Source organism: Drosophila mojavensis, unplaced genomic scaffold (assembly GCF_018153725.1).
Source record: "Drosophila mojavensis isolate 15081-1352.22 unplaced genomic scaffold, ASM1815372v1 contig_36, whole genome shotgun sequence".
Lineage (NCBI taxonomy): Eukaryota > Metazoa > Arthropoda > Insecta > Diptera > Drosophilidae > Drosophila > Drosophila mojavensis.
The window spans coordinates 13,104,066-13,118,460 of NW_025318858.1; the positions used below are offsets into that span (position 1 = coordinate 13,104,066).

General features: G+C 35.3%; 1 protein-coding gene across 2 annotated transcripts in view; it reads right to left on the reverse strand.

Moving 5' to 3' along the window:
• Positions 1-1,621: 1,621 nt before the first annotated feature.
• The window catches only part of LOC6576689 (discoidin domain-containing receptor 2), a 162,680-nt gene continuing 149,906 nt past the window's right edge, over positions 1,622-14,395 (reverse strand). For both annotated transcript variants that reach the window (XM_015165318.3, XM_015165317.3), the window contains exons 15-17: positions 4,858-5,020; positions 1,950-2,099; positions 1,622-1,857 (exon numbers count right to left, since the gene is read on the reverse strand). In XM_015165318.3, coding sequence (XP_015020804.1) covers positions 1,693-1,857; positions 1,950-2,099; positions 4,858-5,020 — 478 coding nt within the window. In that variant the 3' untranslated portion in view covers positions 1,622-1,692. The remainder of the gene's footprint in view (positions 1,858-1,949; positions 2,100-4,857; positions 5,021-14,395) is intronic.

Genomic DNA, 14,395 nt, shown 5'->3' on the forward strand with positions numbered 1-14,395 from the left:
ACAATTGGTGATAGGTCAATGTAAGTCAGAATAAATAATATATTTTGATATGCGTCTAATTGACTTAGTCATCTCGTGATTCAAAGTTCGAGCATTGGCTTGAAAATAAAATTGATGATCTTAGCATTAGAATATTTACGCTTAGCATATGAGCTTAATATAGAACACACTTCTCTACTTGTAGGCAGTTCTAGAAGCATTTTTTGCATAAATTGAAATTCTAATTTTCAGTTGCTCGAAACAGTTATTGTCAAAATTATACGCAGGTTCTCGGATATATAGTAGATTTCTCTTTTCTCTCTATTTTGTATCCATCAAAATTCAATTTTGAGTCATAGTTGATAGAGTTTTTATATATTTTTTTTAATTGAGAGGGGGATAGCATAGAACTATATTTATATAAATATATATGTATGTATATAATATAGTTCCTTTCATTTTCTGGGTATATACATTTAAAGCAAAATTATTCGATAGATAGCGTTCAGGTGGAGGAGCGATAGGTACACACATATGTCAATGTTTACTTTCTTTTAGATTCTATTTCATAGAATACGCGTACAGGACTACAAATACTTAGGTCTATCATATGCCAAAAATTGTGAATTGTGTATAGTTTCTCTATCTCTTGAAGTCTATATTTACAATGCTATTTCAATTATGTTCGATTGCAAAAATCTTAAGCTATTGACTTGAATTTGAACTTAAAGCTAAGCTAATACTAAGCATCTCCTGTGTTTGACCAATAAATCACTTATAATATATATATAGATATTATTATGTAGTATTAAGTGTATTATGCCCCAACCGAACAGAAGCCAAAACAAATGTTTTTAAGTTCATTGAATTGAATTTGAATGTAATATAAATATATCTTTATTTTAAAGAACTAAATTGTAATGTCGGAAAAGGTATCACATTAAAAGGAATTTGATCGAAGATTTTTTATAATATTACACAAAAAAATTGTGTTCTTTAATTTTACATTAGTGTAAAAACTAAAATTAGTGGATGGATACAAGGGATTTTTAGAGTAATTGAACTTAATTTAGATTTTTTGGGTAATTGAACTTAATTTAGTCAATTTTAAAATGTGAGAAAAGCTATCTCGTTAAACAAAAATTTGATCGAAGATTGTTAATATTATTTATGTTAAATCTTAATATGCTTATAATTTCCATTTCAGAATAGTGTAGTGTAATGTGAAAGTGAAAATCAGTGGATGTATACGGACAAGAATAGGTAAGTCACTATTATTACACACATAATACAAATTTCTAACCAATATACTGTGGTATTCTTTGATTATTGCCCTAAACCCATACAATATATAATATCTACGCATGTAATAAGTTTAGAATTCTGATTTCCGGATGTCTCTTAGTCAACTAGAGTTTAAATGTTTTAAACTTGATAATAGTTTGGTTGGGGCTATCTGAAATACGACTAGCCGTAGTTTAGCTTGCATATCGTTTATTTTTAAATGCATTTTCTCATATAAATGCATAAAATTCGCATTGTGTTTTCTTTTTATTCAGATTTTGTTTTTCTTTAACTGTTTTATATTAAAGTTTACCATGTAATATTTGATATATGTATATATGTATTTCAAATATGTGCTAAAATCGTGAGTGGGTTTTTTTTTCATTATTTTGCTTGTGTGTGTGTGTGTGTTTTTTTTTTTTTACAATTTCAATACATCAGCGTTTGGGTGTTGGGCTTAAAACCTAAATTCTTGCGCTGCAGAAACAAATGTATCTCCCGGAAATTGGGACGACTTGATTCGTTGCGTTGCCAACATTCGCACATGAGATCGTAAATTTCGCGCGGACAGTTGAGTGGCATTGGCAACAGTTCCTGCAAATATATACATATATATTATACATGGATAAACTCGATGTATACAGTTGTATGTGTATATAGAGATGGTATTTTGTTTTACTACTTACATGCATTTTATCGTCCTGATAGATATGTCCAATGTTTTCAATAACATTCGCATCTGTCATGTGCTCATATGGCTGCTCTCTGGCGAATGTCAATATCTCCCACAGGGTAACGGCAAAGGACCAAACATCCGACTTTGTGCTGAATTTGGCCTGCAATTAAATCAGTTTTTGTTTCTTCTTATTAATATGAATAGTCGAATATGGCCAAAAGGCTTTCTCGTTTGTTTTCGTTTTGGCTTAAGGATTTTGTGGTTATCGTTGCTGATGTTGTTGTTGTTGCTACACGGCGGCACAAAAGCCATTCATGCGCACACACAGATATCCTTTAAGGCAACTTTTGCGCTTTTTAATAAACATATGTATAAATACCAAAGAGCAACTCAAACCCCCCTCGCTGCCACTGTTTTGCCGCTCATTTGCCCCAAAGGCAATGGCACAACTCTAAAAGCAGCTTGTACAATGTTGTCTAAAACATACACACACACATGGAAATACACAAACAAACAGGCATACAATAATAACAAGTAAGAGAGTGCTTTAGTAGGGTGTGGTTGACTAAAAGTTACCTTGCAATCTTTTAGGTATTTTATACATATTTATTTGATATTTATTTAGTATGGGAATCTATTGATATGTCTATAAAATAAATAAAAAACTTGTAATACAGCGACGCTAAATGGAAAAGATTTTAGGATTCTTAAAAAATTAAACAGTTATATCCTTTTACTGCGAATACACCGATATTAATCAAATAAATTTTTATTAAGTTATAATAAAAAATAATAGTAAATAACTGATAGCATATATTTATTGATTATAATTTATTTCATGGATGAGGCAGACACGATATCAAAGTTTTACGTAGTTCTTAAGAAGTGATAGGTCTAACTCGCCAGAATACCTGAATATATATTAATTGAGAATATATACAGTATATGAAATCAACTCCTCCTTCTGCCTACACAAATATGTATTCGACTACCCATTTCGAATGGGCTCATGGGTATAACAGCAACCACAGAAACAGCATCAACAACCAACATGGGTCTCGATCTAGTGCTATATATATGCGTTAGCTTATCCATGAATTTCAGTTCTGTCCTTTGCTTCTCTGAACGCTACGGTTTTGCCGCAAACTTCATACATGTCCTTTGTCCGTACGGCTGTTTTGTTCCGTTGTCTGTGCCGTTTTTCATGTAGTTAATTAATTTATTTAGTGCGGTTTTGCGCTAGGGGATTTCTAAAATATTTTTCCTATGTTTCGGTTCTGTTTTCGTTCTATATTTTTTTATTCTCTACTTTTAATTTTTTGCTCGTTGTTTGTGCTTCGTTTGTTTACGCTGTAATAAAAACGAAGCTCTTTGCCATTTCCAGCGCAAATTAAAGTGCTCGGTTGGCATTTCAGATAAGCTGAGAGAGCTTTGATACATGCTCCATTCATGTATGCTGGGGTTATTGCACTCCAAGCACATGTCAGCTAATTGAAAGTCTTAATTTATAGTCGAGTTTGTTATTTAGACACTCATATATATTCGGACTAGTTAGAAATATTTGTTACTCTTGGTTAAAATTAATTAGATATGTTAAAAAATAAATGTAATTTTGTTGTGTTTTGTGTTACCTAATGATTTTTTTAGCGTCTGTTCTACTTTGGCTGCCTTAGTTCTTAGTGCTGATATGCATAACGAAGACGATAGTTAATTGGAAGGAAGGTTTATACAAAAATGTGTATATGTATGTATGCATAAAGGCAAATTATACATTTTGCTGAGCGGCGCCACCTAAACATCAGTACTAAGCGAGTGATATTCTCTTATTATGTTCGAACTATGAGAGCCTACTTTGTATGTGATCAAGCCGATGTGGCGTGAGAACGAACTTGCATGCTAGAAATAGAAAGATAACAAAATGAATCCTTATAAAATATATATTACTCAGAAAGTCCATCTATTGGTCGAACTGCAGCTCTTAAATTATTTTGTTGGACTTAGATGAGGTTCGTCTTCGCTTAAAAAATGTTTGGAAGTTAAGGTATTTCATTACTATTGCACCTAAAGAGTAGAGAAATTTATTATGGCTAGAGAGCAGAGAAGTAATCTCAGTTTACCAAAACATCAGAACTACTGAAAAACTTATATCGAAATTTTGTATATATTTATTTATTTTATACTAGATTCTTTATTTATTTACTACGATGTATATTGATGAAACTTTTCTATATTTATTTCTCATGTATATTCTTATTCATGTATTATGTCTTATTATCATTTGATTTATTGCAGTGCGTAACATTTATAAAAACAAAATAAACTAATTCTCAAGCAAAGCTCTCTCAATTAGCTTTACCTGGTTGAAATATTTGTGACTTGGTAAAATTGGAAGAGTTATTTTTAATAATATATAAGCGCTTTTTGCTTACTCACGCTATTGTAATAGACTTATTATAATGTGGCACGGCAAGCTTGAAGACCGGAAAAGGTAACTGACATAAATCGCCTGCTTAAAGAGGCAGCAGAAAAAGCAAATTAAAAATAATTAACACAATTACAACTCATTTTGCTGTCAAGCTGCTTGAAGGATCGACTACCCCGTCGCCCACCAATGAGTAAGAAACAAAGTATGGCAAAACAAGTGTGTGTGTGAGAGAGAGAGAGAGAGAGAGAGAGAGAGAGAGAGAGAGACAGAAAGTGAGGGAGAGGAACAGCTAACACTGTTCATTAATTTATAATTATAAACTTGTGCCTCGGTGCACAATTCATGCAGTAAATGAGCAAAGCAAAACTGAGAATAATAAAAATAAGAGAACATATTGTGAACAAGGTGCATTTGTTAAACTCAATTCAAACTTGTTGGACTTTGTTGGGTATGTTGGGCTATAAAGTTTTATAAGTCGGGCGTGTGTACATACCAGCAGGACGCTCTCCCAGGCCATCCAGCGTATGGGCATTGGCTGTGTCTGTCGGCCCGTTGTGCCTTCTAGCTGGCAATAGTCCGACGCATAGGCCGAACGGTTTATCACAGTGCCAATGGAACAGACCTTAACACTCAGCTCGGGTCCAATGATGCAGCTTCTGTAAATGTGGCAAAGAATGTAAAGAGAGGGATGAGTGAGTGAGGTAGAGAGATTTTGCATCAGAAATCTGAGTGGCAGCATTGAAAATTCAATTAAAAATACCAGAAATTAAATAAACAAACACTTCCGCAGGCCAAAAAGCCAACCGAACGACGAGTAAAAGTCAGCGCCGGCGTCAGTCAGGCAGGATATGCTCCTTGCTGACACGAGCTGATTGCTTCGTCGTTGCCACAATTTCGTGCCAAGCAGACTCATAGTCTTGCCCATGCCCATGCCCATGCCCATTACCCATTCGCATGCCCATTCCCAATCCTGTCGCCGCATGCATTTCAAATGAGCGTCGCTGTCAAACAAACTGCTCCGCCCATCCCGACCTCTGACATTTTGCCATTGCCTGCTGTGCGCCTCACATCAAAAGGGGTTGCATGTGAAGATTATTATTGTTGTGCCATTGAAGAAGGTATTCGCAACTTGATCAGAAGCTTGCGACATTTTAATCGTAAATAGAGATATATTTATTTATTTGTTTAAAATTTAAGTATTTACAAAAATATATTCTTCCAGCAAATTCGCATTTGCATATTTGCTTCTTTAGATATTTCTTTTCATTTCGATATTAATTCCCAAATACTATTGTTCTGTAGTAGATTTAAATTATAGCGCTTAAACCGTTTATTTTAGCTCTTTAGGGTATCTACAATTCAGTTTTGTTCGTAGCTATTATGCTCTCTTGCTTAAGGCCATTGCCGGTGCAAAACAGATTTTACTTTACGTTTGGAAGCTGGCAAGTGGTCAGTCCGCCGAGTACTAAAGCGCCCTGAGGGCAGCAAGAGCAATAGCAGCAGCAGCAGCAGTAACAGCAGCAGAAGTTGGAAGCTTTATATTTTTGTATTATTGTTTCAGTCACAACCCCATCTACGCAAACAGGAAGCAAAGAGATGGGCGGGGGGGGATCAACAACAAACGTTGAAGCACGACTGAAAATGACAATATAAGCGAAGGGAAGAAGAAGAAGGAGAGTGGGAAGTTGGACGTGGCCCAGCATAGGGGAAGTGCCGTAAATGAAACCATGAAATGGTAAACACAATCAACATTTGATATTGAGCAAAACGGAGTGTGCCAAAGTTAAGTAAATACGTCGACAGTCTGAGGTTATGACTGATGACATACCTTGGGAGCATAATTTAAAAAATATGCGAGTGAATGGCAAAGAGAAAGGAATTTATGAAGAATGCGACAAATAATCTGTTGAAAAATGTTAAAGCTACAATGAATATGTGGAAAAAGTTGATAAAAGGATTTTTAATGAGTATGAAAAAAAGATAGAAGCGAAAGTAAACTTAATGAAAATGAAAATATTAATATATTTCAAACTTGTAAGGACACTATATAAAATATAATATATAATAATAATAATATAAATAAATATATATAAAATATATAAATATAAATAAAAAATTTATTCACAAAAAAATATATATATTATTTAAAAATATTCCCGATATAGGATTACTTTTAATGAAAATGTTCTCCTAATCAATATAAACAATATCGTTATCTCTCATCTATCGCACATCTGTTTCCTCATCAAGACCAACAATTCATTTACGGAAATGCAATCAAGTATGCAAAGACCCCGTAAAACCTGACAAACATGACAGAGCAGGAGAGCGGGTGAGCGGGAGAAGGAAGAAGAGGAGGAAGAGGAGGCAAGGGCTAACCAAATAACTGACGAAGGGCCAGCGGGCAAAATGAGCTGGTCTGAAAACCTGGTACGAGTATTACACATAAGCAGACAGGTCTGACGTGCATAATTTCCTGTTGTTCGGCTGCCTCTTAATATCATTGGAAAAGGATATGAAGTGCTGTCATATTACAAATAAAATGTCTGCTTCAAGTGCGCCAGCGTCAAGCTCGTCATGTCTCTCGCTGTTGCTCGTCGTGTGTAATGCGTTTAGCCCAAAATCTCAAACCACATACGTTAGCTTGCGAGACGGGGAAGGTCGGATAGAAACAACCCCACTTTATGGCGGACAGTTTCTGATTTCGTGCGTTATAGATTTCGAGTTCGAAGACGCGCGTTGGCAAAAACCAACAACAATTGAATTTGAGTTGAGTGAAAGGTTTAATTTTCAACTGACATGCGATGTGTGGGTAGAACTCTGCAGGAGCTGGTGGAGGGAGGAGGCTATGGCTACTATGGCATATGACGCAGTTGCAACATGGATCGAGTGTCGCTTGTTGAGTGAGTAGTTAAGTAGGCTTGTCTAGGCAGTTTATGTACGGACTAGGATTTCCATTTTCTATGCTCTTGACATCTATTGACAGCGACACTGACACGTGTCGAGGTTTTCTCGAGGGTTGAAACAGAAGCTGCCTTCTACAACCCACCGACTCCCACAAACATAAGAAGTATCTGCTTGCTGTCTTCGAAATTGGCCGATTGATACGAGTGTCTCTTATTAGCTATCTATGTATATTTTAAAGTGATTTGTGGTAAATCGATTGTAATATGATTAAAATGCCAGAGCCATTTGCACTATTAACCCAATTAATTGCCCACACACACAAATTTGACCATAAATTGGGTTAAGAAAAATATTCCGTAAATAAAACTCTGCCATGTGCCATGTTTGGGCTCTGGCACAGAATCAGCGTCAATTAAAATGCGCCATAAAAATTTGTAAGCTGACCAACAAATTAAAGCGACCAAATGGCGAAAAAGCTGCTCGAATAAAACAAGACAAACAAAGCAGAACTTTTTGCTCGCCTGCATGACGACAAATATATACTCTACAAAACGTTTTTTGATTATATTTTTCTTTTTTTTTTTCAACTTAAGGAACTAATATCTCTTTAAGGAAAGTTCAATTCATAAGAATTTAAGTGCATTGAAATTTGTACAGTTAAGCTTAAGCAAGTGTTGCATATTCAAATTTCTAATTGGTACAATCAAACTAAATAACTTGAAATATACTTTAAATTCAAGCATATTTAAAGTTATTTAATTATGATAATATAACATTTGTATTTCATTATATATGAAATTCATATAATTATCAATTTCAATCTAAAGTCAAAAAATAATATTCAAATGCTGAAAAAATTAGTAACAGATAATTAATTCATAATTTACTTTCCCAATAATAATTATATTTGAATTTTTGATATTTTTTATCTAAGACACTTATATCTAAGAAAAGTGCTATAACCCTTCCTGATATAGGATCCTACTTTTGTCTGTAAAAATAAAATGGCGGACAATAGAGTTGCTGGTTCGAGTGGTTATTTTCGCAACTTTCACTACCAAGCTGTGCGCCAGAAATAGCAGCAGCAGCGGCGATAGCAACAACAACAACAAAGCCGAACATTGTTCTATTTTTGGTTTATTTACTTGTTTTCTTTTTTTTTTTTTTTTTTTTTGCTGGCAATTACAAGCATATTAGGTTAACACAAATGCACAGCAAAATGTCCTTGGATTTGCGAAAAATACAAGCAAAAGAAAAAAAGGTAGAGAGAGAACAAAGGAAAAATAGCAACAGAGAAAAAAGAAAAACGAGTGCAAAACGCAATAACAATAAATTGCATGCGACTTGCGGCGCACTTTTAAAATGTGTCAGAAAAACATATAGTTATGGGTTTTTAGTTGCCCAGAGCTGGAGCAAAACGCACATACACACACTCCGTACCATCCATAAGCTGGTGTAGCCTGGCCTGTATTTGCCACAAGACGCGGCGCGATCCGATGCGAACAAAATAAATAAAATGGCTGGCAGCAAGGACAAATAAACGACTTTGGGATTTGCTTTGGTGTTGGACGTTGGACGCGCCGTCTTGCCAGCTTGGTTATAAATTAGAAAAAGTACCATGTGCTGCTGGCCACTGGGCTTAAAGCGAAGTTAATTAAACTCACCAGACAAAGCGATGGCCATTAAAAACACGCCATGGACATTAAGTGCATCAACGGCAAGTGCCCAACTGACCAGTTGTCAGTCGAACGTCCGTCGGCCGCAGTTCAATAAACTAAGAAAACAAACAATTAAACTCAAGTCTGATGAGCTGTTTGTCGAGGTCAAAGGGTGCCGTCGTAAGTGGGTTAAGAAGTGGGTCCACATTCAACCACCAATAAAGTCGAAAGCCGCCCCAAGCCAATATTGGATTACCAAATGAAATCGATTGTGGAGCTCGGTAGAGTGAAATGGGTCGATATATTGTGATTAATATGGAATTTACCATATAATTACTAAAACTTATAAGAATTTTATGCTTCTATTAAAGTTAAGATAAGTTTCATTAAAATATTGCACATACATAATATTTGCATGTAATATCAATCAATTTTTTATTTCTAATATTTCACTTCAACGAAAGCTCTCACCCTTGAACCTACATTTTCTAGGAAATAATGTAATTTTTGAAAATTAATTGGAATTTTGGGCCCAAGCCGTTTTCATTAAAAACTGGTTAGCAACCTTAAATCATAATCTCATTTGCCTAAAGTAAATATTATGTTACTTAAGCATGAGTTCTCATTGAAAGCTTTTCTGAAGGCAAAACAGCTCATGGCAGCTCTTTGAATCGTCTATTCTCTATGTTAGTTGACTTAAATTTAACCAACTCATTCAAATGATTCATTGACACAGTTCCACCAAGCGCAGCTATCCCTTGCTTCATTTTTGCATATTTTTGTATTATACAACATCAGTGGAAACCACAAAGCAGTTGTTGCAATCAGTTGAAAAACAAAACCAAAGCAACTAGCCCGGCTCTTGAGTATCCTTGATACCAATGTTGGTGGACGAACGACAAACGCCAAACTCTGGACATAACCATTACTGGACATATTGTCAAAGGACATCATCAACATAATAGACATGCTGTACGGCCACAAAAACGGATGTTAAATTGAAAAAAAAAAGCGAAAGAGAACGAAGAAAATGAAGAAAGGAGAAAACCAAAACGAAAACTATGAGCAGGAAATACACATGGTTCGGGGCCAAACGAGCTTATAAGCTTATGAAGAACCGGGACTGGTGTGGAGCGCGCAGCCTTAGCTTTCCACTCAATTGAAACGCTTGAATGAATGAGTCCATGAATGAAGGACACCAGCGAAACAACTACAATACAGCACACGAGCTGAACTGAGCTCACTCTCTCTCCATTTCTTTTTTATCACTCGGTCAGCATCGGTCGAGGGAAGCGCTTCGCATTGCATTGTGTTTGTGTGCGACAAGCCAACTACTATTATCATTTGCTCTGGTCACACAAACACACACACACACATACACAGTTATTGCTGAACAGAGGAGACCTAAAGACACACATACACATCTACGCGTGCTCGTGCTCGTATGGGACCTTTGCCATTGACAACAGCCAAAGGGAACACAAAAAAAAAAAAAAAAATGAGTTAGGAAGCCAATGGAGCAACCAGCTACAAGCACATAATAGGCCATTTGGACAGCACTTGAGGGTCAAGCCGTAATGTATGCTAATGATAACGGTGAAGAGTTATGCCCTCAGCCTCAATGGCCAAAGGGTACGTTTGGGCCGCCTTTTGCATTTATGATTGATTTTTTAACAGTCTTAGCTTTGATTTAGTTTACTTTATGGCTTTAAGCTAAGGGCATATGTATGATAAATAAGACTAGGAAAAGGAATTTTTCAAAACATATATTATATTTAATTTTAATTAAGGTGGAAAACGAAAAAAAAAAGAGTTTGCTATATGAATTGGACTGTGTTGATGACTTCTTTTAATATAGAATATTTTTAAAGATTTATAAACTTTAAAATTTAAGCATGGGCAGAGAGATTTCAGTCTATTTAGCTGGCTTTCCTATTCTCTCGCTCTCTCTCTCTCTCTATTTCTCTCGCTCTCTCTCTCTTTCTTATGCTCCATTTTAAAGTTTACTTTATATATTTTTTAAATTTTAATTAAGTTTGAACGCAATAGAGATTATTATACGCATAGAATAATGGAGAGCATTTGTTTAAAATTTATTAAAAAATACTTTCTTCTTCCTATCAGTCCATATAATTTTAGTCTGCTTGATTCGCATTATCTTTAAGTTTCTCTTTCACTCTCTTCTTCTACATTCTAATATGTCATTATCATGAATACACATAGAGCTTAGTCTCTTTTAAATGAGATTCCAATCAATTTTAAATTATTATTATAATATATTACATATGCATATGAAATTCTCATTAATTCATATTGTATATTCGTTGCCAGTACATACTCCTATTTAAAAAACCCAAATTAAGTATATTAAGTATTAATTCTCATTAAATAGGCGGATTAACTGCTCAGTAAGCCTCGATTTGAGAGTGGACGCTTGACTATATTTATACGGAAATTGGCAGCCTTTTAACCCATTTGCATGCATTTGACATATAGCCATTAATTAAAATAGCAACACCATGCCCCCAAACAGGGTAGCTGTAACAATAGCAACAACAACAACAACAACAACTGCAGTAGCAGCAGCAGCAACAGCAACAAAAACAACAATAACAAATAGAAGACAAGCACAAACAGCAGCAAAAGCATCGCCTGGAGACTTGCGCAACAATTTTACATGTCAACGCATGCAAAAATTGTTACGAGCGTGGAAAAGGGTGTACAGGTGTGGAGGGGTGCTACAGATGGGTGAGGCGTGGCATAGGGTGTCTTTGCTGCGACCGTGTGAAATGTGATCAGGTGGAAGCAAATGGTTGCCGTTGCCAATAAAGGTCAAATTGGGGGAAAGTCTAGGGGCGGGGTACATGCTATATATACATTTAACTATTGACAACGCGATGCGTGCAAATAAAATGAAATGAAGTTGTTGTTGTTTTTGTTGCTGGAGTTGAAGCTGGCAATGCGACTGACGTTGTCATGGCACTGGCGGACACTTGGGCAGACGCTGTCTGTGCTGCAACATCAGGCAGTAGGAAATAACGTGCAGCCAGGCGGAAGTAGTTGCTGTATCCCCAAACGTATTGATTGACTTTGAATGCAACTCGTTGGCACTCGAATGGGTTGGCAGGGTTGTGCTGGCAGGGGTCATAAATGGAATCAAAGTTGCCCATCAAAAGTCAACAACTTTTGATGCAAGTTTGCAAGGCTAATGAGTTGAGTGAGTGTAAAATTGGATATGTGGAGCAAACGGAATTTGAATATAGATTGCCAAATAGCACATAATTACTGGATAGCCCATTGCGTTGAATCATCTTCTGTGAGTCGTCTGATGCTAGAGCAGCAAAGAATATATTCTTTATTTATTAGACGACTACTAGATCATACCTATAATAATCGAAAGTGCCATGTCCTGATAGATAGAGAGTAGAGTATGTAAATATATGAATTTAGTTTACTAGACTTAATTTAGTCTACTTTCTTATAGTTTAGCTTGAGACGGATTGCAAATGAATTAAAAATTTTCTAAAATCTACTAAATAACTAAATTTTCCATATTCTGTTAAGCACAGAAAAAAATGTTTTCTTTTTCATCTATAGTTTAATAATTTACAACTCTATTCTATGCCGATGAAATCAAGTATTTTTACCATGCATTGCTTGTGTGTTTTATTCACAATATATTTGCATATATTTCACTTCAATCTTATGTTTTTTTATAATCTGCACTTTTTTATGCTTTTGCACTGCAAAGGCATTAACTTTATAGCTGGGGCGTATTTTATCAAATCAGTGCCGCGCTGTTGAAACGCAACGCCCATTGTTATTTTTCAGCCGTCCCTTGTCGTACCAATGCCACGCCCATTTTGTTGCTTCATTAGTGCGTGGACGTCATTTTGAGTGATGTGCGCCCGGCTGTGTGTGCTCTTAACGGTAACTCTCTCGCACACAGTTCGCTATAAATTTGCATTTATGCAAATCGTCTGCATTTGAGGGCTTTCACTTTAACTACTTTACTTTCACTGCAGTGCCTGCGTCTAAGCTAAGTGCCCGCTGGCAACGCCAACCCACCCGCAACCCTTTTGCCACCTGCCGTGGAACTAACTAACTATCGTAAACTCCAGTTGCACTTGGCAACATTTTACGTTTAATTTATGCGCAATTTTTTTTTTTTTTTGTATTTTTCTCGGGGATCTTGACTTGAAATTTATTGCAGCTCTCGGTGCGCGCGCAGCAATTTTCGTTTTTCAAATTTAGTGACTTTCACTTTTGTAGCGAGCCAAAACCCATTTTTGCATGTTGCTCGGCAATTTTTTTTCGGTAGAAATTCACGTTGTTGTTTTCCATTGCTGTAAGGTGATTTTTAATTAAAATTTCGCTGGGTTGGAATTTTTTTTTGTACTTTTTTCTGTGTTTTTTTTTTTTTTTATTTAATTTTTTAGTGGGATTGTGGTTGGAGGACGCCGCCGTTTTAATGTTGATTTTATGCAAATGACAATTGATTGAAATGGTTGGCTGTGTATGTGTGTGTGTTACCGTGTTGATTAAAGGCATATTAAAATAAATGAAGGCATGCACCATAATGACCATAATATGCCATAAACAATTACCATTTAATAAATTATTGCTTGTAAATATGCAGCCATTGAATGGCGCACATGTATGTACATGTACTTGTGTGTTTGTCTATGTAAATGCTTTGCATATTTATAGTTTTGCATTTAAAAACAATTAGCTCGCTTACACAAAGCAAATACACAATGCGACAAAAATGCAAGATAAACAGACACAGACACAGATAAACAGCGAAGTAGGGCGACATAATAATTGAAAGCGGGGTCAAATTAGCTATATCGAATTGTATGTAATTATAAATACTGAGCAAATAATATTTTGGAATGTGGCATTTTTTACTGGAAATATTATTTACGGTAATGAAAGTGTTAAAAGTTCAAATCGATATATACAAATGTTTTCAAAATGTGTTCAATATTTTACAAAATCTTTTAAAACTATTTTTTCTTTAATATTAAATTTTTTACTATCAACAAATTGTTTTATTTTATTTATTATTGCTTCAATACTATTATTATTATTAAAATGCCGTTTTAAAATATTATTTCAATTGAATATTACACAAATTGGATTTTTATAAATTCTAATTATTCTTTAGCTCCTCAAAAATGTAATTTGTGAAGTATTCTATACTTGAACTAAATTATCGGACCCCATCCTTGACGTCTATGTTAATAAACCACATTAATCTTTGTCATTGTTTGATTAAATCAATTAAAATTTCCAATATAACGCAGAAACGCACGGCCGCCGTCATACACAATGGCGCACGCTCACACATACACACACATATCGACATACACATCTTTGTATATAGATATATACCCACACAGCTATAATTATGCTTGGCCATAATTGCGTTGGTCATTTAAACGCAAATCCCGTGGAGTTGGC